Below are 26,007 nucleotides of genomic sequence, written 5' to 3'. Positions count from 1 at the left end.
TGCACATTGAATTCACTGCTCAGAAATAATGTGTGGCCTTGTTGTTGACACAGAAAATCAACATGTTTCCATGAAGGTCCATTAGAAACAGTGAGTTTTTAAAAGATTTGATAATATAATGAAGATATTTTATAAGGCATTTACATTGTCTCCCTTTCAATCACTAAGACAAGAACAAAATTAAAGTAAGCCCCTGACTAATCTTGTGAGATGAGGGCAGTAAAGATTTTTTTTTAAAGCAAACACAATTTATTTTTCAAGTTGTTCTGATGTTTAATAACAGTTTGCTGTTATTTATATATTTTATGTGCTTCTTTGATCAGATACAAATTTTAGTAGGGAAATAAGCAAACATTCCTAAAAATGAATTATAAACAACTGTATTTTAGAATACTAAAAGGATTTTAAAACTTTCAATTCAGCAAAGTTAATATTTTTCCCTAACTGAAATAATGGAAAAAACAAAAGTGTAGACGCGTTCATGGCTTTGGGGAAACAATCTTCATGCCCCCAAGGTCATGTTCCTTAGCAGCCATTGCTGGGATCTGCTTCCACTACAGTCCTGCATGGTAGGCACCATTTTGTCTTCTTCAGAAGGTTCATCGAGGCATTGGTTACTGTTAACATGTCTCAAGGTGAGCCTCTGTAAAAGATAACCAACGATCAGTACAACCTATTTTATCTTCACCATCACTTGCTCATCAGATTAAATTTCTTTTGAAAATCCTTTACTATTGTTTTAATATAAACACAGTGATATATATGTTTGTAAAACAAACTGCACGTGGCTCCGAATTGGTATACAACTTTTACTGTTACAGTTTCATCATTGTCTAACGCACCTTTATCTGCAGATGGTTAAGGAAATTGGCTGACATTTATCATGCATTGCCAAGAATTCAGGCTCCTTTGTAAAAAGCCCGTTTGTGAGCTCTGAGTTCACTTGAGGGCTGCAAATATTAACATGCTTTCACAAAGCCTTCGTTTTCTTAGGCACGTGTTATTCAGTAACCATTTGGTAAACATGCAAAGAAGATGTCACAGCTGTGACCCAAATGAACAAAAACTGCTAGAGATGTTCCCATTTCAAATACTAAACACACCATAGTATCTGTGCCATTCTGTGTAGAAGAATGATTATGATAGCAACAAAGAACTGTGTTACTTGATAGTGTGCTCACCATATTTTGGTTTTCGTTTTTAAGTATTTTAAAAAAATGTCAATGCCAAATACAAAAAGGGATGTTATGGTCATACATTTTAAAATACTATATCCATATTTTACTTTCTGTATAATCATGATACTCACGAATAAGCATCCTCTCAGTACCCAAATGCTAAAATATAATTCCAGTAATTGTACCATGTGAACGAGTTATCACATATCTTGTCTTTTTTTTTTTTTTTTTTAATTTTTTTATTTCTAGGAGACAGAGAGAGAGAGAGAGACAGCATGAGCAGGGGAGGGTCAGAGAGAGAGGGAGACACAGACTGAAACAGGCTCCAGGCTCTGAGCTGGCTGTCAGCACAGAGCCCGACGCGGGGCTCGAACCCACGAACCGCGAGATCATGACCTAAGCGAAAGTCGGACGCTTAACCGACTAAGCCACCCAGGTGCCCCACATATCTTGTCTTTTGAGTTCATAGTTGTACATTTTTAAGTTTTATTTATTCATTTAGAGAATGAGCAGGGGAGGAGCTGAGAGAGAGAGGGAGAGAGAGAATCCTAAGCTCTGTGCTAACAGCACAGAGCCTGATGCGGGGCCTAAACTCACGAACCAGGAGATCATGACCTGAGCCAAAATCAAGAGTCCGATGCTTAACCAACTGAGCCACCCAGGAGTACCAAGTTCACATTTATACTTTGAAATCATACTTTTGAACTTTTCATATATATGTTTTAAATCCATATGTTTTATGCATATTAATTTATGCACACAAATTATATAAATTTCTGCTAAGTTTCATGGGCAATGGCTACGGCCATTTTATATGAAAAACTCCCAACCTGAAGAAAAGTGTTTGAACATATGGCAGGTGATTTGCAGGTATATCTTGAAAAAAGCACACATTATGATTTTGTTGCAAATACCAAAATTAAAGTTAGACAAACTTTGTTGGGGGAAGTGGGGAATGGCTCTTGATATTACATTGCAGGTTGGATTTTTTAAAATGTGGAGGGAGCACCTGGGTGGTTCAGTTGGTTCAGCATCCAACTCTTGATTTCCGCTCAGGTCATGATCTCTTAGTTCCAGAGATCCAGCTGCATAGGGGTCTGCACTGGGTGTGGAACCTGCCTAAGGTTGTCTCTCTGCCCATTCTCTCGTGTGCACGCACACGTTCTCTCTCTCTAAAAAAATTTTAAAAATGCAGGAGGCCTGTAATAAAAAGGGTGGAGAAACACTGCCCGGACAGTTGTAATTTGTTTGGAACAGGACTGCAGAGACCCTGGACTGCGCTGCCCTGGGAAGAGATGGAATGGAAAATAGGCTTGTGGAGGGAACACTTAATAGACAACAAGCAGGAAATTAAAAGTACAGAGCTATTAAACGTGAAGGAAATTTCAAGATTGAGGCCTTTGTTGCTCTTTCAATAGGTGAAATCAAGCTGTTTATACTAAAGAGAGAGAGGGAGAGAGGAGATGAAATGGCAGAAGATAGGCAAGAAGATGGTTGATGATTTCAGAAGGTGTCTTATGATGCTAGAAATTATGCTGTTGGCTAATGAGCTAGAAATTATGCTGTTGGCTAATGAGCCAGCAACCAACTTGGAAAAAAAAATACAAAGCAAAACATTTTTTCTAGAAAATTTTCATTAAAATAAAAAAAAATACTTCATTTTTGTTACTTTCCTGAGGTCCTTTGTGTATACATGTTCTCTTTCAAAAAAAAAAAAATTTACCCTTGATTACTTTTATTAGATTTTTTTAAAATGGGATAATTTACACAATATTAGTACATTTTCCTAAAAAGTGTTTTCTTTGAAGGAATTCATTAATAGTCAAAAGGCACCATCTTAAAGAGAACAAAAAAAACTCCCCCAAAACCTCTTCTTTTTAATGTAGTGCGGTAGAAAGACCAGACATTTTAGGGTCAGAGAGACCTAAGTTTGAATTCCTCTTCCCCCACTTACCAGCCATGAAAACTTGGGCAAGCCACCAAATCGTTCTGAAGACTCGATTCTTTATCGGAAAACACTTAATTATACTCAGTATTTAAAAATGCTCTTTTCCCTTCTGCTTAAAAAATTTAACTTTAGGGGCCCCTGGGTGGCTTAGTCGGTTAAGCGACCGACTTTCGCTTAGGTCATGATCTCGCGGTTCGTGGGTTCGAGCCCCGCGTCGGGCTCTGTGCTGACTGCCAGCTCAGAGCCTGGAGCCTGTTTCAGAGTCTGCGTCTCCCTCTCTCTCTGACCCTCCCCTGCTCACGCTGTCTCTCTCTCTCTCTCCTAGAAATAAATAAAAATATATTAAAAAAAATTTAACTTTATTCAACTATATAACTGTGATCCCCTTTAGTGATCTGATAAGGGTAATAATGATACTGTTAACATGTTTCTAGGCAATATTACTTATGGGAAAAATAACCTCTGAATGGTAAACTGCATCTGTATCTGATACACTGCAGTATAAACACCTGATAGGAAAACAAATCCTGGGCATCTCTCAGCGCCAAGATTTGTAGTTTTGCATACTCTTTTGGGTTCCTCAGAGCTGGGCCTATGGAGTTGTTACAGAGACGTGTCTCGGGTGCTTCAAACTGGATGGTCGCCACATCAGCCTGCTATGGTTCTCATCTCTTCACAGAGGGCTGTCACCCCTAAGGCTATATGAACTGATGCAGGGTCTGCTGAGAGAAGCAAGTCGTGCTTTCTATCCTAGAATTCTAAATGTCTACTTAACTCTAAGAAGACCCTTTGTTGAACGTTACACTGTCAGGTATGCTCTGAAAACAAACTAAGATAATATATGTAAATGGTCTTGTATACAAGTTCTCTGGGCAAAATGTCCAAACCTTTCCAGCTTTCTAATACATCTCAAATGCAGTTCTAATGTAAACGGTGCTCTTTTTCTTGGCTCCTTTCCATACCTCCATTCAGCCTTGTCACTGAGCGTTCCAAGCTCCGTTGTGTCTTCTACTAACAACTTTGATGCCCTAACTTCCCATGTATTCTCATAGGAAGCTACTGCACAGTGTAATATCCTTTATTTACAAGACAGTAATCCCAGTAAGATCAAGAACTAGCACATGTTCTTATTTGCACGCTTTATAAGAATTTCATACGAGTTTTTTGACTTAGACTGAATAACCATTCCTTTCATTGCTTCCTGAGAAGATATTCACAAATCACACAAGTGATAAAAGGTATACTTTTGAAAAATCTTTTATTATTATATCACTCAGCCAACCACAAAGAAAATCTTAGATATAATTTACTCTATAAAGTTACTGAAAATTACATCTTAGTCTTCGAAAATGCATTTGCTTAAAGTTTCAGGTTAAAATAAATTATAGAAAAGCTACCCTAAATCTGCACACAATGGAAGTATCTGAATAAAAAATTAACAAAATTAATTAATTTTAATGTTCCCCAAACAATTCATATTTTTGGCTATGTTAGTTTTGATTATTTTTAGCTCTAATGCAAAATCTATTATATAAACATGACTATAGTGAACCCAAATGTCATAATGTATTCCATTAATTATATTTATGCACACATAAATATTTGAAATAAAGTGAAAACTGGAAAATGTCTATTAATTAATAATAGACCAAATGCTACTTCATGAAGTCAGCCTCCGAATTAATAAGCAGCTAAAAGTAAAAGGCAAATAACTCCACGGAGAAATAGCACATAAAGATTTTTTAAAGTACATTTTTAAAAAATTTCTAGATTTCAATAAGAGAACATAACAAAAATAGTAAAATAAATTTAACACAGTCTGCAAAACAAGCTTATAAAAACTTATTAGAGAATGTAGTCAGTAGGATTCTCAAAAATATTTCTAAAAACTTCCATTCTTGTATAGTTTCTTAGTAGCCATTTTTGTAAAGGACTATCATTACATGTTTCCACAGTGGGCTGCTGGGAGCCATCCGCTACTTTGCTTACTGAGAGACAGGACTGGGTGATTATGTGAAGAAGAGTGTGGGTCTGTTTGACAAAGAAAATAATGAATAATGACAAAATCAAATACAAAGGCAGTAATAAATCAATCATTCTTGGCAACATACAATTTCTACTGGATAAGGATGGAAGGCACACGTCATAATAATTGCATCCATGGAACTATGAGCCATATCTTTTTAGATGGCGTTAGTATCAAGTGTATTAAGTAGGAGCAAATGAAGATAAGACTGGGAGCAGAGCCTGAGATCAAATGTTGAAACATTTTGAGCAAGAGGTTATTTTGGACAGAAAAGGTATATTCTCAATGTTCACTCTAGCGATAAAATGATTTTTTTTAGTGCTAAATCGGTTATTTTGTGAGTAGAACTCAAAGCTATTGAGCTCCCAGAGTTTTTTCAGTTATGGTTTTTGACTTCCTCACTCCTTTGCCCTAAACTTGAGCAGATGCCAGGGAAGAATTCAGGCGAGAATTTAGTGATTATTAATGTTTTGCTTTCATTTGTAGAGTATGGTACTCAAACTGTTTCCACCATGTTTTCTCACAGCTAACCGGTGTTAAAAGTGTTGCGCATCTGCATTGCCATATTCATCTAAATGTCAATTAGAAAGTTAATGAACAGAGGAGAGAGGAAAAAGGAAAAGGTCAGCTCCACTTGGGCTCTTAATTTGACCTAATTCTCCAAGCACAATTTGTAATTAATTAGTTTCTTGCTTTCTGTCTATTTCCTCCTCAGGAGCATTAGCTCCAGGAAGGCCAGAAACTAGAAGAACTACATACATCAAGCCTAGTGCCTGCCCACAGGAGGCTCTTTATAAGTTCTGATTGTAGTGAAAGGCCAGTGCAGAAAATAAGTTCTGGTAAAATTAAACTGCATTTCTTGTAGCTTAATGGACACAAATCTTTGGATTTTCTATTTCAAGGATTTAGTTTCTATTGTAAAACAGTAGACAAATGATTTATAAAGATAGAAAGGATAATATATAATAAGTTACATATGATATATAAATTATATATGTTATATATATAACTTACATTTAAGATTCTATATTTTTTTAACCAAACTTGAATTTCCTATCCACACTCTTCAAAATCCTAAGCTTGATAATCCTCTACCTTCAGTGATGTTTCTTTTCATAAGTTTTTCTTGGTAAATGTCATGTTAACATCAAAGACCCTAGTGTTAGTGATTGTGAATTTCATCTATTATGAAAAATAAAAATGGAGTTATAAAGTTCCTTGATTTCAAACAAAACAACCTGATTTTACTTATGCTCAGGAAGTGTAACCCCAGATCATAAACACAGTATAAAATTTTCCATAAAAATATTTCCCCCATTTGTTTATCACATGAATACCATGAAAAAAATTCAAAGAATTTTCACTGCTGGTACTTCTGAAAAGCCAGTAAATCAGAAGAAATATTAGAAATCTCAAATAATCCCACTGAGATAAAAAAGTATTTTTCATTTTAAAACCCACACAACAACATTTAGAGTTTTCATTTGTTCGAAAAATAAGTGTAGTTTACTTATTTTTTTCTCAGTGTTCTGTCTACAGGAGATACCAAATAATATTTTATGTGTTTTCTAGTTATTTTTAGTGTTCATATTATGCAAATTTATGTTGATCTAATTACATACCCTGCCACTTTATTGTGGTCTTTCTTATTCCTTATCGTTCAAATAATCTAAAAACATAAGAAATACACAATTTCTACAAAGTAGGTTTTCCAAAAGTCATTTCACTTTTCCAGTTTGGGGAATATCTTTCCAATTTGGAGCTATTATAAATAATGCTATCATAAACATCTCTGAATGTCTCTCTCCACTTCTGTAATCATTTATTTAGAAATGATTCTTGAAATGAAATCACAGGGTCAAAAGGTATGAACATTTTAATACATACTAGCAAAGTTTAAAAAAACCTACAATATTTATTTTGTAATAATAGCAGTAGCAGCTAACATTTCTTATGCTTATTATATGCCAGGATACTGCATGGGTGTCAGTTTTACTACATCTACACCAGTGTTGTGTGTTCCATGAAAAACATTTCTTGATAGACAGGATAGAGAAATAGATATAAGAATACACATGAAATGATTTTTTATTTATTTTTGATGGTTATAATTAGCTGTTGAAAATGAAAGAAAAAGTTAAATATTTCTCCTGTGCTGATTTATTCAAGACCTTGCATATTTTTCTAAGAGGCATATTTTTTCTATTAAATACTCTTTATTAAGCATATCAGCCCTTATTGTACTTGTTGCTAAGCCCTCTCACAACTTTGGAAGACTGTCATGTTAATTCAGTTTTGAAGGTAGTGTGGCATACAGCCTGATATGAAGCATATGCCAAATATATTTTCCTATTGCTTTATTTAAAATATTGACTAGGGAACAGGGTAAAATGAACCCCAAGCTAGTATTTGTTTTCGTTTATAACATTACTTAATCATTCTCCTTTGAAATATAAAGCATTAATATTTCGTCAGATTTACAAAATTTGAATTGTGTTATTTAAATATGTGCAAGAAAACAATCATTTCCCGTCTTTAAACGTATTTGTAGGTTTTGCTGTCTAAGTCAGGATGTGTGTGTCATGCATGGAGTGTCCCTAAATCTACCCTTTTGAAAAGCTAATTATGTTGAAAGCCAACTGACATCAGGCTAGGAAAACAAGTTTAATGACAAAGTAGGAATTGCAAAATTATAAAATCAGGTCATACTTTTGCATCTTCTTTATTAAAAAGCACTAAGTGAAAAACCTGATGATAATTTAATGAACTAATAGGAGTGACTGGCTGGTCGATTAAAGAACCAATCATATAGGCTTCAGTTTAAAAGATTCCATACTAAAATGCTGTTTAGCTTATATATTTTTTAAATTTTTTAACTTTTTTTTAAAATTTATTTCTGAGAGAGAGACCATGTGAGCAGGGGAGGGTCAGAGAGAGAGGGAGATACAGAATCTGAAGTAGGCTCCAGGCTCTGAGCTAGCTGTCAGCACAGAGCCCTACGCAGGGCTCGAACCCACGAACCGTGAGATCATGACCTGAGCCAAAGTCGGACACTTAACTGACTGAGCCACACAGGGGCCCCTAAAATGCAATTTAGTTTAAAAAGTAAAAAAAATTAAAATGAAACTCGATTGTTATATATAATGAGAAAAACAGATTGTTATATTCAATAGCAGTAAGATTTCCCGTATTGATAAAGTACACAGTAATTATTTAAAGAGTGATGTAATGAAGTTTTGTTATTCAAAATATTAAGTATGATCTCCTGACGAGGTGAACTGTGTTTCATTAGAACAGAATATGCCTATTCTAAAAAAGAAGTGTAAATGTTTCCGAAACAAGAACTAAAATTATAGTACTAAACTACTGAAATTCCTATTCACTAATTGAGTCTACATAAGAAACCACAGCTATGGGTCAATGGGAATATGGAAAGGTAACACTAGTCAGATATACACAGCCTTCTAAAGGTAAATTGAGTCACTGTTTTTATTAGGAGTACTACACGGGGAAATGGCTGGATTGCCATTATAGATTACTTACCTTCAAATTATATTGCCATTTACCTGCTTTCTGATAAAGGTAAATAAAAGAGGAGGTGTTAAGTAAAGTCTAAATATAAGCTTCTGTGATTTCAGTAAATAGCAATCCAACATATTTTACCTATTGAAAAAAAAATCTCTTATCTTGTGACTCTGGGAAACATTTGATACAGATGGATATGGAATTCATTTTCTCAGTCAACTTGCTCAGTCACATGAAAAACAAGACTTATTTTTAGCATCATACTTTGCTCCCTTATTTTTTTCTTTGTTGCGTAGTGTTTGTTGAGCATAAGTGTTCTGTTCTAAAATTAGATTCTTACACTGTATATAGCTGCTTGGATGTTCAAAAAGAAATGTGATTATGTGCGCTTATTGTCAGAAAATGTAAATTTCAAATGCATTGGAACACAACTGCAATGTTGAAATAGAATATAAAAAAATCTGAATAAAATAGAATGGATGGATGACAACTTTATAAAAATACTTTTTAAAAGGTTTCAATGTGATGAAATTTAGGTTTTTTATTTCTTTTTTGTTGTAATTCTGTGGTAATTGCTTTCAAAGCACTATACTGTTCTGGTAATTTATTTAAGAGATTCTAGACCAGGTGAGGATCTTGTAGCTTTGTTAATGATGCCCGGTTCACCCCCAAGTTGAACTTGTTTAGCCAGGTATAAAGTGATACTGAATTAAATTCATGGCTGTGTTAAAAAATATTTAGTTAAGAAGGTGAAAAACTCTGTTTCAAATTAAAGTTGGCCAAAGATGCGTATTTATTACCAACATGTGCTTAGTTTCACTCAAGGGAGAAGCAATTAGATATTAATTATATTATGAATATAAAGTTTGTAAGCAATTAGACCATACTGACTAAGTGGTTTTATGGCTGTTCTTCTAAATAGATAGTTTATTGCAGAACATCATTCCAGATATTAAGGAAAGGAGAAATTCTGTGTGAATAAAATTGGGTATGGCAAATAATAATATTTAATAATTTCTTTCATTTATAATATACATCTAGCTTATCAGATCAGCATCATTAAAAGCATCAAATTGTTTCTGGTTTTTCAGTGATCTCAAGGCCATGTAAGGTAGTGGAAAGATTGCTGGACTCAGTGCCAGAAACCTGGGGTCTGAAAGCTAGATAAGCTATTTAAACACTTTAAACTTACATTTACTAATGTGAAGAACACAAATAATATTATTATACAGGACTGTTGTTAGAATTGCTTGAGAAAACAGATTATAGACACTCTAAATTTCATTCCCTTCTCTTTTCCCTCCACTCACCCAAGAAACAAACAAAATGGAGAGACTCGGTGTTTTGAGGCTTTGTGATATTGTTTAGTTTTTCTCTAGATTTTCTAGTAATTTTGCTCCTATTTCAACTTTTTCTTTTTTTAATGTTTATTTTTGAGAGAGAGAAAGAGTGCAAAAGAGGGAGGGGCAAAGAGAGAGGGAGACAGGATCTGAAGTAGACTCCAGGCTCTGAGCTGTCAGCATAGACCCTGATGCAAGGCTAGAACCCAGGAGCTGTGAGATCATGACCTAGGCTGAAGTCAGATGTTTTACCGACTGAGCGACCAAGGCTCCCCATGATTTACTTTTCTAAAATTGAAAGTGCTATGGTAGATAAGATGGAATATTTTAGCTGTTCACACAGTGAGGTTTACAACTGTACTGGTGACTAGCTTTCTTTGATTACTTTATTAGAACCTAATTCCTGTCCCTATCATTCATTGGTGGTGTGCTTATTTTTCTGCCCGATAAAGGCTAAAAGAAGAGAACTTTAACAAAAGTTTCAGCTCTTGTAATCCTGTGACCTCCACCAAGTTTTATTCTACTTTGATAGTTAACCACCCTCAGAGGTTTCTCAAAGAAAACTGACTTTGCCTTTGATAACAGTAGATAAATAATTAAAGAAGTAGCAAGTAGCACTTTCTACTTCCCACAGGTTAGATGCCAGAAGACCAGTGCTACTTGGCAATGACTCCTCTTTCCCAGCGCCTCTCACTCTTTACTCCCTCCCTCTCCCCCATCTCTCCTGAAGGCCTGTCATTTTTTCCAAAGTGTATTTATGCCTTTTCTTAACTTTGCAATAATTCCAATGGTTTATAAAAAGACTAAGGAAGATAAGTAGATGTTTGGCCACTGTCTAGACCTATCCTTTTCAAACTTTAATATGTATGTAAATGACCTGGGGATTTGTTAAGATGCAGACTCTGAGATAGTCTAGTAAGTTTCCGAATTTCCAAAAAGTTCCAGGTGATGTTACTAGTCTAAGAATCACACTTTGGGTTGTAAGAGTTGGACTACTCTATAGACTTAAGTATTAGATTTCAATTTCTTTTAAAAAAATTATCTCTATTCTTCTGACTTTTTTACAAATAAAATCAGTCTTATTTCAAAGCTGAAATTTCCAGAAAGGTGATTCATTATTCCTATAATTATTCTATTTTCTTGTGACTTCTCTACAGTATGGTTTATACATTCATAAATTTGGCAAAAAATCTATACTATGATGTAAACTTAGGCAAGTTGAACATCATAATTTAATTCTGAAAACAAACATATAGGAGGGAAAGTATGTTATATAATTATTACTATGATCAGATTTTTTTCAAACAAACACTTCTCAATATTTATGGCATAGTATAAGCTTTTTTATGTGTGTTCTGGAAATGAAGTTTACATGACAAAAAATATTACAATGCTCTAAAAATACTACAATAGCTAACTACTAGTCATCCAAAATCGTAAATTTGCAAAAACCATGTCTTTGGCTTAGGTGAAGGAATCTTTTTTTCTCTTTTCTTTCACAATCCCTTAGTATTCAATAATCTTACTTTACTGCTGGCTGATAAAAACATAAAATACACACCTAAGTACCAAAAATATAGTTATTTCAGAAATTAAAGAATCTGAGTTATGACTAGTAGCCATTGCCCACTCAAAAAATAGAAGATTGGAGATTAAAAGTGGTACTCTGAAATTCAACACTGCTTTACCTTATAAAAAGTACATATTCTCATTCCCCTTTCCTTGTATATTCTAGATTTTAATTTTTAGCACAAGCCCAATAAAGTCCTGGGTTCCTTGTGACAACTAAAGAACAACAGCAATGAAGAGTTTTATTAAAAAATACTATTTTTGTAGGATTTCTCCCTTATCTGTACTTTTCTTTACAGAAGGAGAGAGCCAAGGTTCCTTGTTTACCCTCATGTATTTTTGAAGGGGTTATCTTCTGCAGTCATAATGTAAAGGATGGTGATGATGATAGCTCAAGAGAAATAATTGGGGTCAGACAAAGGTGAACAAGGTACAGAGGAGACAAGGGTCTGAATAGAACACCCTGGTGCATTATAGGAACAATTCAGGATGTTTGCCCTTAATTATGTCCCAGAAGAAGAATATTTTGTGTCCAAAGAGCTTGATTATATTCTATAAATTTTAGAGCGAAACTTTAACCGTACGTAATCAGTTTCAAATCATGTAAAAAATTCAGTAAGTTTTCCTGCTAAGAAACTACATCATACAAATGAAAGGATGTTCAAAAAGTTTTTAAAAAGAAGACGATATTTATCTTGTAAGAATAGTTTTTCTTATTTTAAGTCACCAACCATTTAATAATGAGGAAAATGTAACACAGATGACCCAATTCATTTTGTTAAGCAAAGGAAACTGAAAGAAATGAAGCTGTTTCAAGGAAACTTCCTTATGGAAAAGAAAATATTTCTTTTTTATTAGCTCCATCTGATGGTTGATCTGGTTTTTACACACTGCCTGGCTATAAATTCCCAACAGTAATTTTATTGTTTTCTCTCCCTCTCTTCTATCAGAAAGATGTACTATATTGAGACAATGCTGCTTGGCTGATTATGTACATAATTAGTTTATTGAATTTTGCAAAGTATTTACTATAATAAAGAGCATTCATGCTCATCAGCTTTTTTCTTTTTTCCTCTAAGTTGGGAAGCTATAAAATTTAAAATTTGAAAATATTGTTGATATCGTCCTATAATATGCATCTTCATATATACCTCTCACATAAGCATAGCTGGCCAGTTGCCTAATTTATGTTAAACATGTACATGTGATAGCACATATTAAGCACATAAAAATGAATTTATTTTCCTTATTCACATTTTACATGAATGGATTAGTTTGGCAAAAATCTATTATATGCTATACCACTCTAATGCTATCAGATAGAGGCATGCATGCTTAAAAATACAGTTCTTCCAATGCGGAAAAAATAGCTCAGGATTTAAATGTATTTGAAATATATAAATGAGTTTGAGCACTGAATAATAAATAAATTAAAGAAAATACTGTACCTCAGCATCATATTCCCATAACTGATTTCCTCTCATGTGGTGGCATTTTAACATGATTACAGGTCCACTGAGTCTAGACACATCCAAGCACAAATCATCGGTTCGGATTTCTTTGTCAGCAGTATAAGAAAACACCTGGAAGTATAAAATTCAGCTAATAAAATAATCTTCTTAAAAACAAAAAGAAACTCCACAATATAGCAGATTTCTCTCTGGAAGAGTTCTTATCAACATGTGTTTTCAAATGGTCTCTGCTGTGTGATCTTGAGAAAGCTAGTTCACCCCTGAGTCCTTTTCTTCAGCTGCAAAATGAGGCAGTGTCATCTGTTTTATAAGGTTTTTGTGAGGCCTCAGTCTAATAAACTAACATAGTAAATATTATTTGGTGTCACCACATTTCCTGCACTATACTTGTCTCCTATATCTTACAACAGGTTCAGTGAAATAAACTTTGTTAACTATATGGGGCTCAATAAAGGGCACTCCTTGTTCTCACCACCATACGACCAGTACCCTAGTTCTGTAGAGATAATGATATCTTTCATAAAGACGTTTAAATCTTTCTTTCCGTAACATCATGTAAGTTTTATTAAATATTGTCAGTGTGTTTCCAAAGGTTGTAGAATTAGCTTCTCTAGAGAGCTCATTAAAGGTAGGCTCTCTGCTTATCTTTCTCATATGGTTATAGCTGAGCTTGGCTACGGTTCTGAAAAGATCCAAGAAATGTCAAGGTGGATTGTGGATTCATTGTTGGCTAATTTAAACTGATACTATAAGAAGCTTTATTTTTTAAATTTATAGTATGAATAATTTACTTATAACCTTGATTATTGAAAGTTCATGAAGAGTTAGTAAGTACCTAATTATAAAAGTTATTTTCTTCTGTTATCTATGATAAGCATGGTTCAGTATTTTGTGGGTGTTTTTTTCTTTGCAATGTCAAGAGGGAATATAATAAGGAAGATTATCTGAGAATCTTTTAGTTTTCCACTGCAGTATGGTAAAATTGGAGGAAGTCAGTTCTACATATCACTTAAAACTTTGGAGCCCTGGTCTGTAATCTGAGCAAGTTAGTCTTGAAGGGGTTGGCCTCTTCGGCACCGAGACTCAGGACTTCTCTGAAAGTTACAAGTGGTATGAGGAAAGTACAAAGTCAATGATAAGGACATTCTTCCCTCAGGTTGTACATTCCACTCAACAATATAAAACTTTGAGAAGTATATGAAGTTCATTTAATTGAACTATATAAAAATATTGCAGATTTCATATATAGCATTCATAAAAAATTTCCTATCTTTAGTACTTTTTAATGCTTATACTTTTAATGGGATTTATGAGTAACCAAGAGAATAAAAGAAATACCCATCAAATATATGTATTATATCCTTCCCAAACACGATACTTATTAATACAATATTTAATTTAAAATAAACATATTTAATTAGCTGACTGAATTTAGTAGGAGACCTTGACTTGAAGGAGGGAAATTTCTAGAGAAATTTCTTTTATCTTTTGTTTTAATGTGAGGTATAATTTTCCACATTGAAGTATTTTCTTTTAGTTGTATACAGATGCCAATGTAAATAGAGGCACCAAAGCATTCACATTTGCCATTAATTTTGTATGATGAGTATAACCATGACCTGAAAAATGATTTTTCCTCAGGTGTCTTATGACAGTTTGGAAACTTTACCACCTTCTTTGTTTCTTGATTCCTAATTTTAATTCAATCAGTAACTATCTTAAGTGATTTATATGCAAGAAAGATATATTTGTAGAATATTTTCTGAGCCTATATTTATTACCTGAAGTTGTGTTTCTTTGGCCTTTGCACTTGAAAAATAATTAACTGATGTTAAAATGTTTGGTCCACAGATAATTTTTTCTTAAAAAATCTGTACATAAGTCTTTGTTATTTTCTGGCATTAATTAATTAGTTAACAAATAATAACAAATAATTAATATGATTAACTTATTTTTCATTCTGAGAATTTTATTTTATGTTTAAGCATTTTATGCTTAAGTGTTAAGGATAGTTTTTATTCTAATAACAAGTCAGTGTATGTCAGTATATACGTGTCTTTCTTGGTTTTATTTGGAAATTATTAGGCTTGATCTCAGTTATTTACTCCTTTTATCTATCATCTTTTTACCCATAATGATCATTTTTGTGCTTTTTCATATCTCCTACTGTAGGAAGCTCATGGAATTCACTTTGGGATAGACTAAAATATTATGTGCAAAGTACTTTGCAAAGATCCTAGGTACCCAGAAAACTGTCAGTAAGTGGTACTTCGTGTTATTATACCAATCTTAGAGGTCCTCCTAGGTTGTGGCCTTGTATATGAATTCCTGCCTTGATAGTATGCTCAGTACCCAAAGAATTTTTAGGACAGGAGCCCAGCAGGTTTTGCTCTTACCTGTCTGTGCTGAGCCCTCTACATACAGCCCTGAGGAGAGGCTCTAATACCTGATGACAGACTATCCTGACACTTGAAGCATATATAGTCCCCCTTTACTGAGTTTCTTATGACTTTGGAGACAGTGTCCTTAGATTCCCTAGGGAGCAGGTGCTCCTTATGGTCATTGCCTGTTGACTGTGTCAGTACCCCATGTAGCCTCCCTCAGGTGGTAGGTGTGGTTCCTGGCAGAGTATCTGCCCAATCTGTTCTCTTGCTGTAGTTAAAATCTTTATTCCTGATTACAAGGTAAGATAGTTCAGTCCTGAACACATACGAAACACATTAACTTAAACATCACACATGTTGTTGACTTTATGAGGTCCAGTCCTTCATTAGTGAAATCTAATTGTATGTTCTTTTATAAAAATTGGATGCTATTCCTCCCTTTCTAGTTACCATTGAAATTGCTCTATCATTGGTTATTAGTACTGATTCTTACCAAAACCAGAAGTGAGTTACGCATGCTAGATTTAGCATATATTTCCAGTTGCTCCAATGCCAGTCTGATTCTAATAATAATTGGTTAAATCAAAGTCTAATCACTTTAAACTAAGGTGACTAGAAGCAGAGTAAAATAATCAATCTCCGTGTCCTTCCATCCATTATAAAAGAGGAATAGGGAGGAACTTAACATTAATCGAGCACTTATCTGGTTTTTTTTTCGCTTGATTTTTATCTTTTATTTTAAAAAATGTTTTATTTTTAAATATAACTTATTCTCAAATTGGTTTCCATATCACACCCAGGGCTCGTCCCAACGAGTGTCCTCCTCAATGGCCATCACACACTTTTCCATCTGCCCCACCTCACATCCACCCTGTTTGTTCTCAGTATTTAAGAGACTCTTATGGTTTGCCTCCTTCCCTCTCTGTAACTTTTTTTTCCCCTTCCTTTACCCCATGGTCTTCTGTTAAGTATTTCCAGATCCACATATGAGTGAAAACATATGGTATTTGTCTTTCTCTGCCTAATTTCTCTTAGCATAATACCCTCCAGATACGTCCATGTTGCTACAAATGGCCATATTTCATTCTTTCTCATTGCCAAGTAGTATTCCATTGTATATATGAACCACATCTTCTTTATCCATTTATCAGTTGATGGATATTTAGTCTCTTTCAATGATTTGGCTATTGTTGAGAGTGCTGCTCTGAACATCGGGGTACATGTGCCCCTATGTATCAGCACTCCTGTATCCCTTGAGTAAATTCATAGCAGTGCTATTGCTGGGTCATAGGGGAGTTCTATTGTTAATTTTTTGAGGAACCTCTACACGGTTTTCCAGAGCAACTGCACAGTTTGCATTCCTACCAACAGTGTAGGAGGGTGCCCATTTTTCCATATCCTCACCAGCATCTATAGTCTCCTGATTTGTTCATTTTAGGCACTCTGACCAGTGTGAGGTGGTATCTCAGAGTGATTTCGATTTGTATTTCCCTGATGATGAATGACGTTGAGCATCATTTCATGTATCTGTTGGCAATTTGGATGTCCTCTTTGGAAAAGTGTCTGTTCATGTCTTCTGCCCATTTCTTCACTGGATTACTTGATTTTCAGATGTGGAGTTTGGTGAGTTCCTTATAGATCTTGGATACTAGTCCTTTCTCTGATATGTCATTTGCAAATATATCTTCCCATTCCGTTGGTTGCCTAATAGTTTTGTTGATTGTTTCCTTTGCTGTGCAGAAGCTTTTTGTCTTGATGAAATCTTAATAGTTCAGTTTTGCTTTTGATTCCCTTGCTTTTTGAGATATGTCGAGTAAAAAATTGCTGCAGCTGACGTCAAAGAGGTTGTTTCCTGCTTTCTCCTCTAGGGTTTTGATGGTTTCCTGTCTTACATTCAGGTCCTTTATACATTTTGAGTTTATTTTTGTGTATGGTGTAAGAAAGTTGTCTAGTTTCATTCTTCTGCATGTTGCTGTCCAGTTCTCCCAGTACCATTTGTTAAAAAGGCTGTCTTTTTTCCATTATATACTCTTGCCTGCTTTGTTAAAAATTAATTGGCCATACGTTAGTAGGTTCTATTCTGGGTTCTCTATTCCATTGATCTATGTGTCTGTTTTTGTGCCAATAGCATACTGTCTTGATTACAGCTTTGTAGTAGAGGCTAAAGTCTGGGATTGTGATGCCTCCCGTCTTTTCTGGTTCCATGCAAATTTTAGGATAGTTTATTTTAGTTTTGAGAGGAATGCTGGTGCATTCAATACAATTGGGATTGTATTGAATGTGTAGATTGCTTTGGGTAATATTGACATTTTAACAATATTCTTCCAATCCATGAGCATGGAGTGTTTTTCCATTTCTTTGTGTCTTCTTCAATTTCCTTCATAAGTTATTTATAGTTTTCAGCATACACATCTTTTACATATTTGGTTAGGTTTATTCCTATTTTATGGTTTTGGTGCAAGTGTGAATGGGATCAGTTTCTTTCTCTTTTTGTTGCTTCATTATTGGTGTATAAAAATGCAACCAATTTCTGTATGTTGATTTTTGTACTGTGCAACTTTGCTAAATTCATGGATCAGCTCTAGCAGACTTTTGGTGGAGTCTGTCAGGTTTTCCATGTAGAGTATCATGTCATCTGTGAAAAGTGAAAGTTTGACTTCATCTTTGCCAATTCTGATGCCTTTTATTTCCTTTTGTTGTCTGATGGCTGATGCTAGGACTTCCAGCCCTATGTTAAACAACAGTGGTGAGAGTGGACATCCCTGTCATGTTCCTGATCTCAGGGGAAAAGCTCTCTTCCCCCCCCCACCCCCCCCACTGAGGATATTAACTGTGGACTTTTTATAAATGGCTTTTCTGATGTTTAAGTAAGATCTTTCTATTCCAACTTTCTCAAGAGTTTTTATTAAGAAAGGATGCTGTATTTCATCAAATGCTTTTTCTGCATCTATTGACAGAATCATATGATTCTTATCTTTTTTTTTTGTTAATGTGATGTATCTCATTGATTGATTTGCAAATATTGAACCAGTCCTGCAACCCAGGAATGAATCTCACTTGATCATGGTGAATAATACTTTTTATATGCTTTTGAATTCGATTTGTCAGTATCTCAACTCTAATTAATCTGTTCTCTTGTCTGCCTCTTCAGTCCACACTGTGGCCACCTCCATTTTATTTTGCACCTCATTTATAGCATTTTTAAATTCATCATGACTATTTTTAAAATTTTTTTTAACGCTTATTTATTTTTGAGACAGAGCATGAGCTGGGGAGGGGCAGAGAGAGTTGGGGACACAGAATCTGAAACAAGCACCAGGAGCCGTCAGCACAGAGCCCGATGTGGGGCTTGAACCCATGGACCACTAGATCATGACCTGAGCCAAAGTTGGACACTTAACTGACTGAGCCACCCAGGCACCCCATCATCATGACTATTTTTAAGATCCTTGATCTCTGCAGCTTCTATGCTGTTTTCAAGCCCAGTGATTAATTTTATGACTATTACTCTATATTCTTGTTCAGTTATGTTGCTTATATCTGTTTTGATCAATTCTTTAGCTGTCACTTCTTTCTGGAATTTCTTTTGAGTAGAATTCTTCAGTTTCATCATTTTGGCAGGTTTTCTGTCCCTCGTAAGTTTTAAAAGCTTGTTATGTGCTCTGTACCTGCGAGTACTGCAATGTTCAGGGCCTGGCTGTTCAGAAAGTGTTTTTTGGAGTGCTACTTGCTCTCTGTTGTTGTGACTTTGGATATTTTATTTCCCTATCATAGTGATGTTTTGAGCTCTCCACCAGTTATGCTTTGGTTCCTTGAAGTAGCCCTCGAATTAATCCAGGCAATGCCGCAGTGCTAGTTCCACAGCATCTATCCAGCTCCAGTTGATAAAGTGGCTACCCGGCGTGGAGGGGTGTGGTTTGGTGTAGACGGATCCTGCCACCACTGTGGGCCTTGTGGACAATCCCTGAAGCCCTGTCTTCCTGATTGGGGGAGAATGGCGACTTCCTACTCCCGTCTTCAGGGACCAGGTGTCCCAAATCACTCCTTTGGATCCATCCTCACTGTGCCACTGGCAAAAATGAGGTGGAATGTCCCACTCTGCCATCTCCTATGTCCCACACTTAGCTGCGTTTTGAACTCCCACTCCATGCATGTTAATGATGTCACTCAAAATGTGATCACACAGCTGTGCTGCAGCATTTCAGGGGAGAGGATTAGATTCTCCTGCTGCCGTCTGCACCCCTGCCATACCACCAAATCTGGAGGTGACTCCCAACAGGGCAGCTGGCCACAGTCTGAAGAAAGCCCTGTGGTTAGAGATGGGATGGTGAGATCCCTCTCCATCCCTGCCCAGGTTTTTTTCTTGTCCAGATACTGTCCTATGCTTCCCCAGCCACTCTTTCTCTTCCTTTTTACTCTCCACAGAAGATCCATCCCCTCTGTACTAGTGCAGCCTGTTTTAACTCCCCCCAGTTCGCAATCACACACCTCTGGGGCCATCTGGTTTTCCTGTTTTATTCCTGGTAGACTCTGACTCCTTTCCTCCCAGACTCTTGGGGTTCAAAATCCTTTGGCTTCAGCCCTTCTTTGTTTGAGACTCATGGGCAGTACAGATCCCCCTGCTTCCCCACCATGTTGGCCCCTGTCCCCCACACCTATCTGGTTTAGAAACCATGTATAATATGATTCCTATATATTAAATTTTCCTTTTTGTTTCATTGTACAACTGCATTCATATTCCTATGCAAACCAACTCAACATTATTAAAAAGCATAGTAAGTAGAGCTCTTCACATGAACCGTACAGGTGCAATAACTTATGGTGCTTTGAAAATTCTGTTTTGCACATAATCTACAAATTTAACACATAACATTATGAGCCATCTAGCATTACATATTTTCTTTTGTAGTCTGTTGGTGAAGCTAGCTCTATAAACAACCACTAAAAAGGCCATTTTTACTCAACTATTTTAAGTTCACTTATTTTATAAGAGGTGATCAATCTTTTGTTCTTTTTTTTTTTAGTTTATTTATTTTTGAGACAGAGAGAGAAAGAGCATGAGTGGGGGAGGGGCAGAGAGAGAGAAGGAGACGCATAATCCGAAGCAGGCTTCAGGCTCCAAGCTGTCAGCACAGAGCCTGACATGGGGCTCGAACCCACGAACCGCAAGATCATGACCCGAGATGAAGTCAGACGCTTAACTGACTGAGCCACCCAGGTGCCCCTCTTTTGTTCCTTTTTGTGAGTGCTTTTAATTATTTTGATGACTGTAACATTTTAATTTTTATTGTCTCCTATTATTATTAGTTTGCTAGGGCTGCCATAACAAAGTACCCTGGACTAGGTGGTTTTTAATCTCCTCAGAGTACTGGAGGCCAGAAGCCCCAGATCAAGGTATCCGTGGGATTGGTTTCTTCTGTGCACCTCTCTCTTTTGCTTATAGATGACTGCTTTTACTCTCTGTCTTCACATGGTCTTCCCTCTGTGCCTGTGTCCTAATCATTTCAAATAAAAACAACATTCTTATTAGATTAGGGCCCATCCTAGTGATCTCATTTAATCTTAATTGCATCTTTAAAGGTCCTATATCTCCCAATGTAGTCACATTCTGAGGTTCAGGGATTAGGACCTCAACATATGCATTTGGGGTTGGGGAGAGCCACAGTTCAGCCCCTAATGCTTATTAACCCCTTAAACTGAAAGAAATATCATGTCCTTCCCTACCTCTAGATAAAAACTATAGATTTTTCCACTTACCTGTCTAGGACCCCTGGGGATTCAATTCAGAAAACAGAATTGTCTGTTTAATATTACTAATGGAAATTCTGAATGGAATGTGATCCCAAATCATCTCCACTTCTCCTAGGTTGGAAGCTTGCCTTGGGGTAGGACATAGTTGACTCCTTTATCTCACCATTTTAAGAATGTTTTTTCTTTCTTATATCTCCTGCCCACTCCCACATTCTCCCAGGCTGTTAATTGGTTTTTGATTCCATCAGGGTGGTAAAAAGTATAAGAGGTCTTACCTGAACTGTCTCTTGATAATTCCTTCCTGTTCTCTGGCCTGGCAGAGATTTAAACCTCCCTCTCCTGAGAGTGTTTGTTTCTTTAGAGATTCCTATAGCTAAGCACCTCTTACTGCAGTGCTACCTAAGAAGACAATGCATATTCTATAAGTGGGCCACTTTAAAAAATGTTTGTTTATTTTTGAGAAAGCACAAGTAGGGGAGGGACAGAGCAAGAGAGAGGAAGGCACAGAATCAGAAGCAGGCTCCTCAGGCTTTGAGCTGTCAGCACAGAGCCCAAACTGGGCCTCAAACCCAGGAACAGTGAGATCAAGACCTGAGCCAAAGTTGGACACTTAACTGGGCCACCCAGGTGCCCAAGTGGGCCACTTTTTATGGCTTGGCCAAGGAGGCATGGTGACACAGGCGGTGTAGTCACTTCAATTCACTTGTCACAGGCCAGCTTTACTATGTGTGAATCAAGTTACAGCCTTCCATATTCCCCAAGAGCATGAAGTACATAGCAAGTAACCCTTAAAATGGTGTTCTGTATAATTTCCAGGGCCCAGTGTACAATGAAATGCAGGCTTTTCAAGAATTATTAAGACTTTCAAATTTCAAACCCTGCTTGATGGCATGGGTTGCACACCAATGAAGCTGCTGCCCCTGCTTTGGGTCTTCCTCTCAATAAAGCTTGCCCCTGGAAGTTAGAATCCCACCCCCTCCTCTCTAGGTGGAGGGCAACTACCCTCTTCATAGAAAACCTTAGTATTCTCCACCTTCTGATACCTTTTGTCATGGGTTGAATTGTTTCCCCCAAAAGATATGCTGAAGTACTTCTAACCACCTCAAAATATGAATGTATTTGGAAATAAAGTCATTGCAGATGAAATTAGGTAAACTAATTATGTAGCCATGAGAGCATACTAGAGTAGGGTGGACCCTTAATTCAAAAAATGACTGGTGTCCTTAAGAGAAATAGAGACATATGGAAAGAAGATGCTTCTGCGATGATGGAGGCAGAAGTTGGAGCCATACATCATCTACAAGCCATGTGGATTGCAGGCAAACACCTGCAGTTCGAGGCAGCACACATGATTCTCCCTTAGAGGTTTTAGAAGGAATATGCCCCTCCCGACTCCTTGACTTCAGACTTGTAGTCTAAAGTATTGAGAGATGATAAATTTCTATTTTTCAAGGCACTCGCCTTGTGGTAGTTTGTTAGGGCAGCCCTAAGAAACTTACATACCTCCTTCTAGTTCTCCTTATGATGGTTGCAAATTTTGCAGAGCAAAGTCTGACTTTAGGTATCACATCAATTGTATCTTGGTGTCTGGGCTGAAAATTGTAACATCCAGTTATACTTTCTGAAAGCATCAATTATTTTTATAATCATTTTTCTATTTAAATGCATCTTCATAAAGTGGCTCTTTGATGAGGTGAAATACCTGCTTTTGTTGCAGACTTTATAGAGATCAGATTAATTTCTGTCTCTGAATTGATGTAGTCAAATAAGTATAGGAGTAAAGCCCAACATATAAAAGATGACAACCAATTTCAGTCTCCATTCCTTTCAGTCTTAATATTTTTTTTCAGAGAAGGTAAGCATTTTCATTATTTCACCTATACATATGGTTCTGGATTTTTCACTTTGGGAAGTATGTTCAAAGGCATTTATTTCATAGTTCTTCAAATATCTACAACTAAAACATTTTAACAATTTTCAAGGACTGTTGTGAGAATGATCTAAAATATTTTGCATTAATTCTTTATTTTACACAATTAAACACCGTGTCTATACATACCATGCTTAAAATGTTAACGTATAATTACTTCTTTAAAACTACTTTTATCCTTACCTCTTTGAAAAATTTGAAGTTTGAAAAATTGCAAGCAAATTTTGCTCCAATTTGTAGCATCAGCAGCTGTATGCAAAACTGTTCAGACACTGAAAGTTGCAAAGCAAGTTTACTGTTCTACGCAAGGGGCTCAGGAACTAAAACGCCCTCTGCTGGCTGTGTATTGTTACAGGGTTTCTTACAACATGAAAAATATTCTGCAATGCACATACTAAGTTTTATATATATTATGTTTATACGTATTCTGTTTAAAAGGTTCATAAGTGTATTTTGTTCACCTTTACTATATAGGTTGTGCTTTTTCTTTTTTTTAATTAAAAAATTTTTTTTGTATTCATTGCTGAGAGAGGCAATGTGAACAGGGGAGGGTCAGAGAGGGAGACACAGAATCCGAAGCAGGCCCCAGGCTCTGAGCTAGCTATCAGCACAGAGCCCAGCACGGGGCTCGAACCCATGAACCGTGAGATCATGACCTGAGCCGAAGTCAGATGCTTAACCAACTGAGCCACCCAGGTGCCCTAGGTTGTGATTCTTCTAGATTTAGTTTTGAATTTATAAAATACTTTTCCTGCTGAGTTCCTCCGATTTACTATAAAAGTTCACAGTTAAAAGGGACTCTCTGTCACTGTATGCCAACTGCTGCACTTTCTAGATGAAGAAACTAAGCAACAGAGTTATGGGATTGACACAATTTCCAGGACCACTTAGTGACAGATGTCTTTCTGAACCCCAGACTCATCGCCACTAGTCTTTTACTTGAATACACTACCCCTTACACCCCTGTCACTTGGTCATTTTGGAAATTTGGGCCCTCTGGGAGATCACTTTAGGTATTTCTAGTGCTATCAATTTGAGAGATCTGTTAACAAGAATCTAGAAGGATAAATTATTAACATTCCCCTACCTACCTACACACACACACACACACACACACACACACACACAAACACACATCATAGTAGTTTTCTTCCCCCTCATTCTGTAAAAACAGCCCAGGTAAAATTTGCACTGAAATAATAGGGAAAATTGTTTAACAATAAAAATCAGACCTTGAGCAATGTGGTTTATTTTTCAAAATGTCCTCTCTCACTGTACCTCACACCATTGTGAAATTTGCATGAAGAAGGCATAGATGGAATTGAATTCATCAATGGAGCTGCCAAGGAAAGAAACCTTTACTTCTAGATTGGATCTTTTTCTGTCTTAATTATTTCAGGCTTCATCTCTAGCTCGTTAGCTCAGTGGTCTGTGTGGAAGAGAGTAAGGAGAGTAGGTAGCTTCTGGCTATGTGCTCCCTACTTGTCTTACATGCCTAGATGATATCTATGGTCTTTTATAGATTTAATTGTCTAAAACTCTCTTAAAATTAGAATGTTGGTACATATCTCGTGTTCAGTATTCCCATCCTCAACATCATCCATGATACATTAACTCTTTCCCCTTTTACTTTCACATAACTTTATATTTGTGAATTTGTGATCAGCAAGTCACCTCATCCTTCCATCTCTGACTGGGTATGTTCTGATCACTTCATTAGAGCTCTCCTTACCATTCTACTTTTCCCAGTAAAGGTCTACTCCCCTTAAAGTTTATACCTTCTTCACTTTCTTCTTGTAGCACTTTGTAACTACTCTCACCTGCTCATCTGCATTGCATTACAGGTATGGCATCATTTGCATATTTCTTGAGAGCAGGATAGCACTCACAGAATGGGCTTTGGAAAATGCACAGACCTGGGTTTGGGACTTCCCTCTACTACTCATCAGAACTAGAGTTACTATCAGGCTTTGTCAAAATCTTGCCTTTATCGTCTGGAAAAAGGGATAAAGATGCCCCCTGTTGTCTGGGCTCTTCAGAGGTTGAATAAGGTAATTCATGCAAACTCTCTCTATATATTTTTTTAATTTTTTAAAAATGTTTTTATTTTTGAGACCAAGAGAGAGAGAGCATGAGCAGGGGAGGGGCAGAGAGAGAGGGAGACACAGAATGTGAAGCAGGCTCCAGGCTCTGAGCTGTCAGCACAGAGCCCAATGTAAGGCTCGAACTCACAAACTGTGAAATCATGACCTGAGCCGAAGTCTGACGGTTAACCGACTCAGCCACACAGGCGCCCCATTTCACGCAAACTCTAAATACAGTACTTGCTGCAAGTAACATCTCACTATTTGTTGTTATCTGTACAAAATCCAGGCATATACTCCACTTTTGATTACATTCTGTCTTGCTTCTGTGTTCTATTTTATTTTTTAAATCTTGCTGCCTCAATAACAAATTCTAAGGATATACTTTTGAACACCTATATAAACAATTCTAGGAAAAGAATATTTACCCAATAATTACTTACTGCATTGTAATGAAAACAATTTGTCTTTGGAATCTCTAGTCCACTTTCTGGAAAATAGCACAAAAGGCTTAAGGTAATAGTATAAGCAGGGTACACTAATACAGTAACAAAATGTTATTCTTTTTTTCTATTTCTATTTTCCTTCTACTTCATTAGTAAATCCTCCCATTTTAAACACTATTGATGTTAAAGTTTATGTATGTTTAGTACTTTACTTTCTTGAAGGGGTTTAAAGGAAGGCTTCAATGCAAGAAATCTAAAAAAATATAAACATTAGGCTCCAGGTACTCCTAGTTTACTATTGTGCTACTGAAGAATATAAGTTACAAATTTAAGCCCACTTGGATATCCCACTAG

General features: G+C 36.2%; 1 protein-coding gene across 1 annotated transcript in view; it reads right to left on the bottom strand.

Moving 5' to 3' along the window:
- Nucleotides 1–269: 269 nt before the first annotated feature.
- The window catches only part of LOC120223708 (polypeptide N-acetylgalactosaminyltransferase 13), a 223,089-nt gene continuing 197,351 nt past the window's right edge, over nt 270–26,007 (bottom strand). Inside the window, exons 10-11 of the mRNA XM_039221941.1 lie at nt 13,035–13,169; nt 270–643 (exon numbers count right to left, since the gene is read on the bottom strand). Coding sequence (XP_039077872.1) covers nt 503–643; nt 13,035–13,169 — 276 coding nt within the window. The 3' untranslated portion in view covers nt 270–502. The remainder of the gene's footprint in view (nt 644–13,034; nt 13,170–26,007) is intronic.

Source organism: Hyaena hyaena, unplaced genomic scaffold (assembly GCF_003009895.1).
Source record: "Hyaena hyaena isolate Hyena2069 unplaced genomic scaffold, ASM300989v1 scaffold_1032, whole genome shotgun sequence".
NCBI lineage: Eukaryota > Metazoa > Chordata > Mammalia > Carnivora > Hyaenidae > Hyaena > Hyaena hyaena.
The sequence above is the reverse complement of the archived record's forward strand: the minus strand, read 5'-3'. Positions and strand labels throughout refer to the sequence as shown.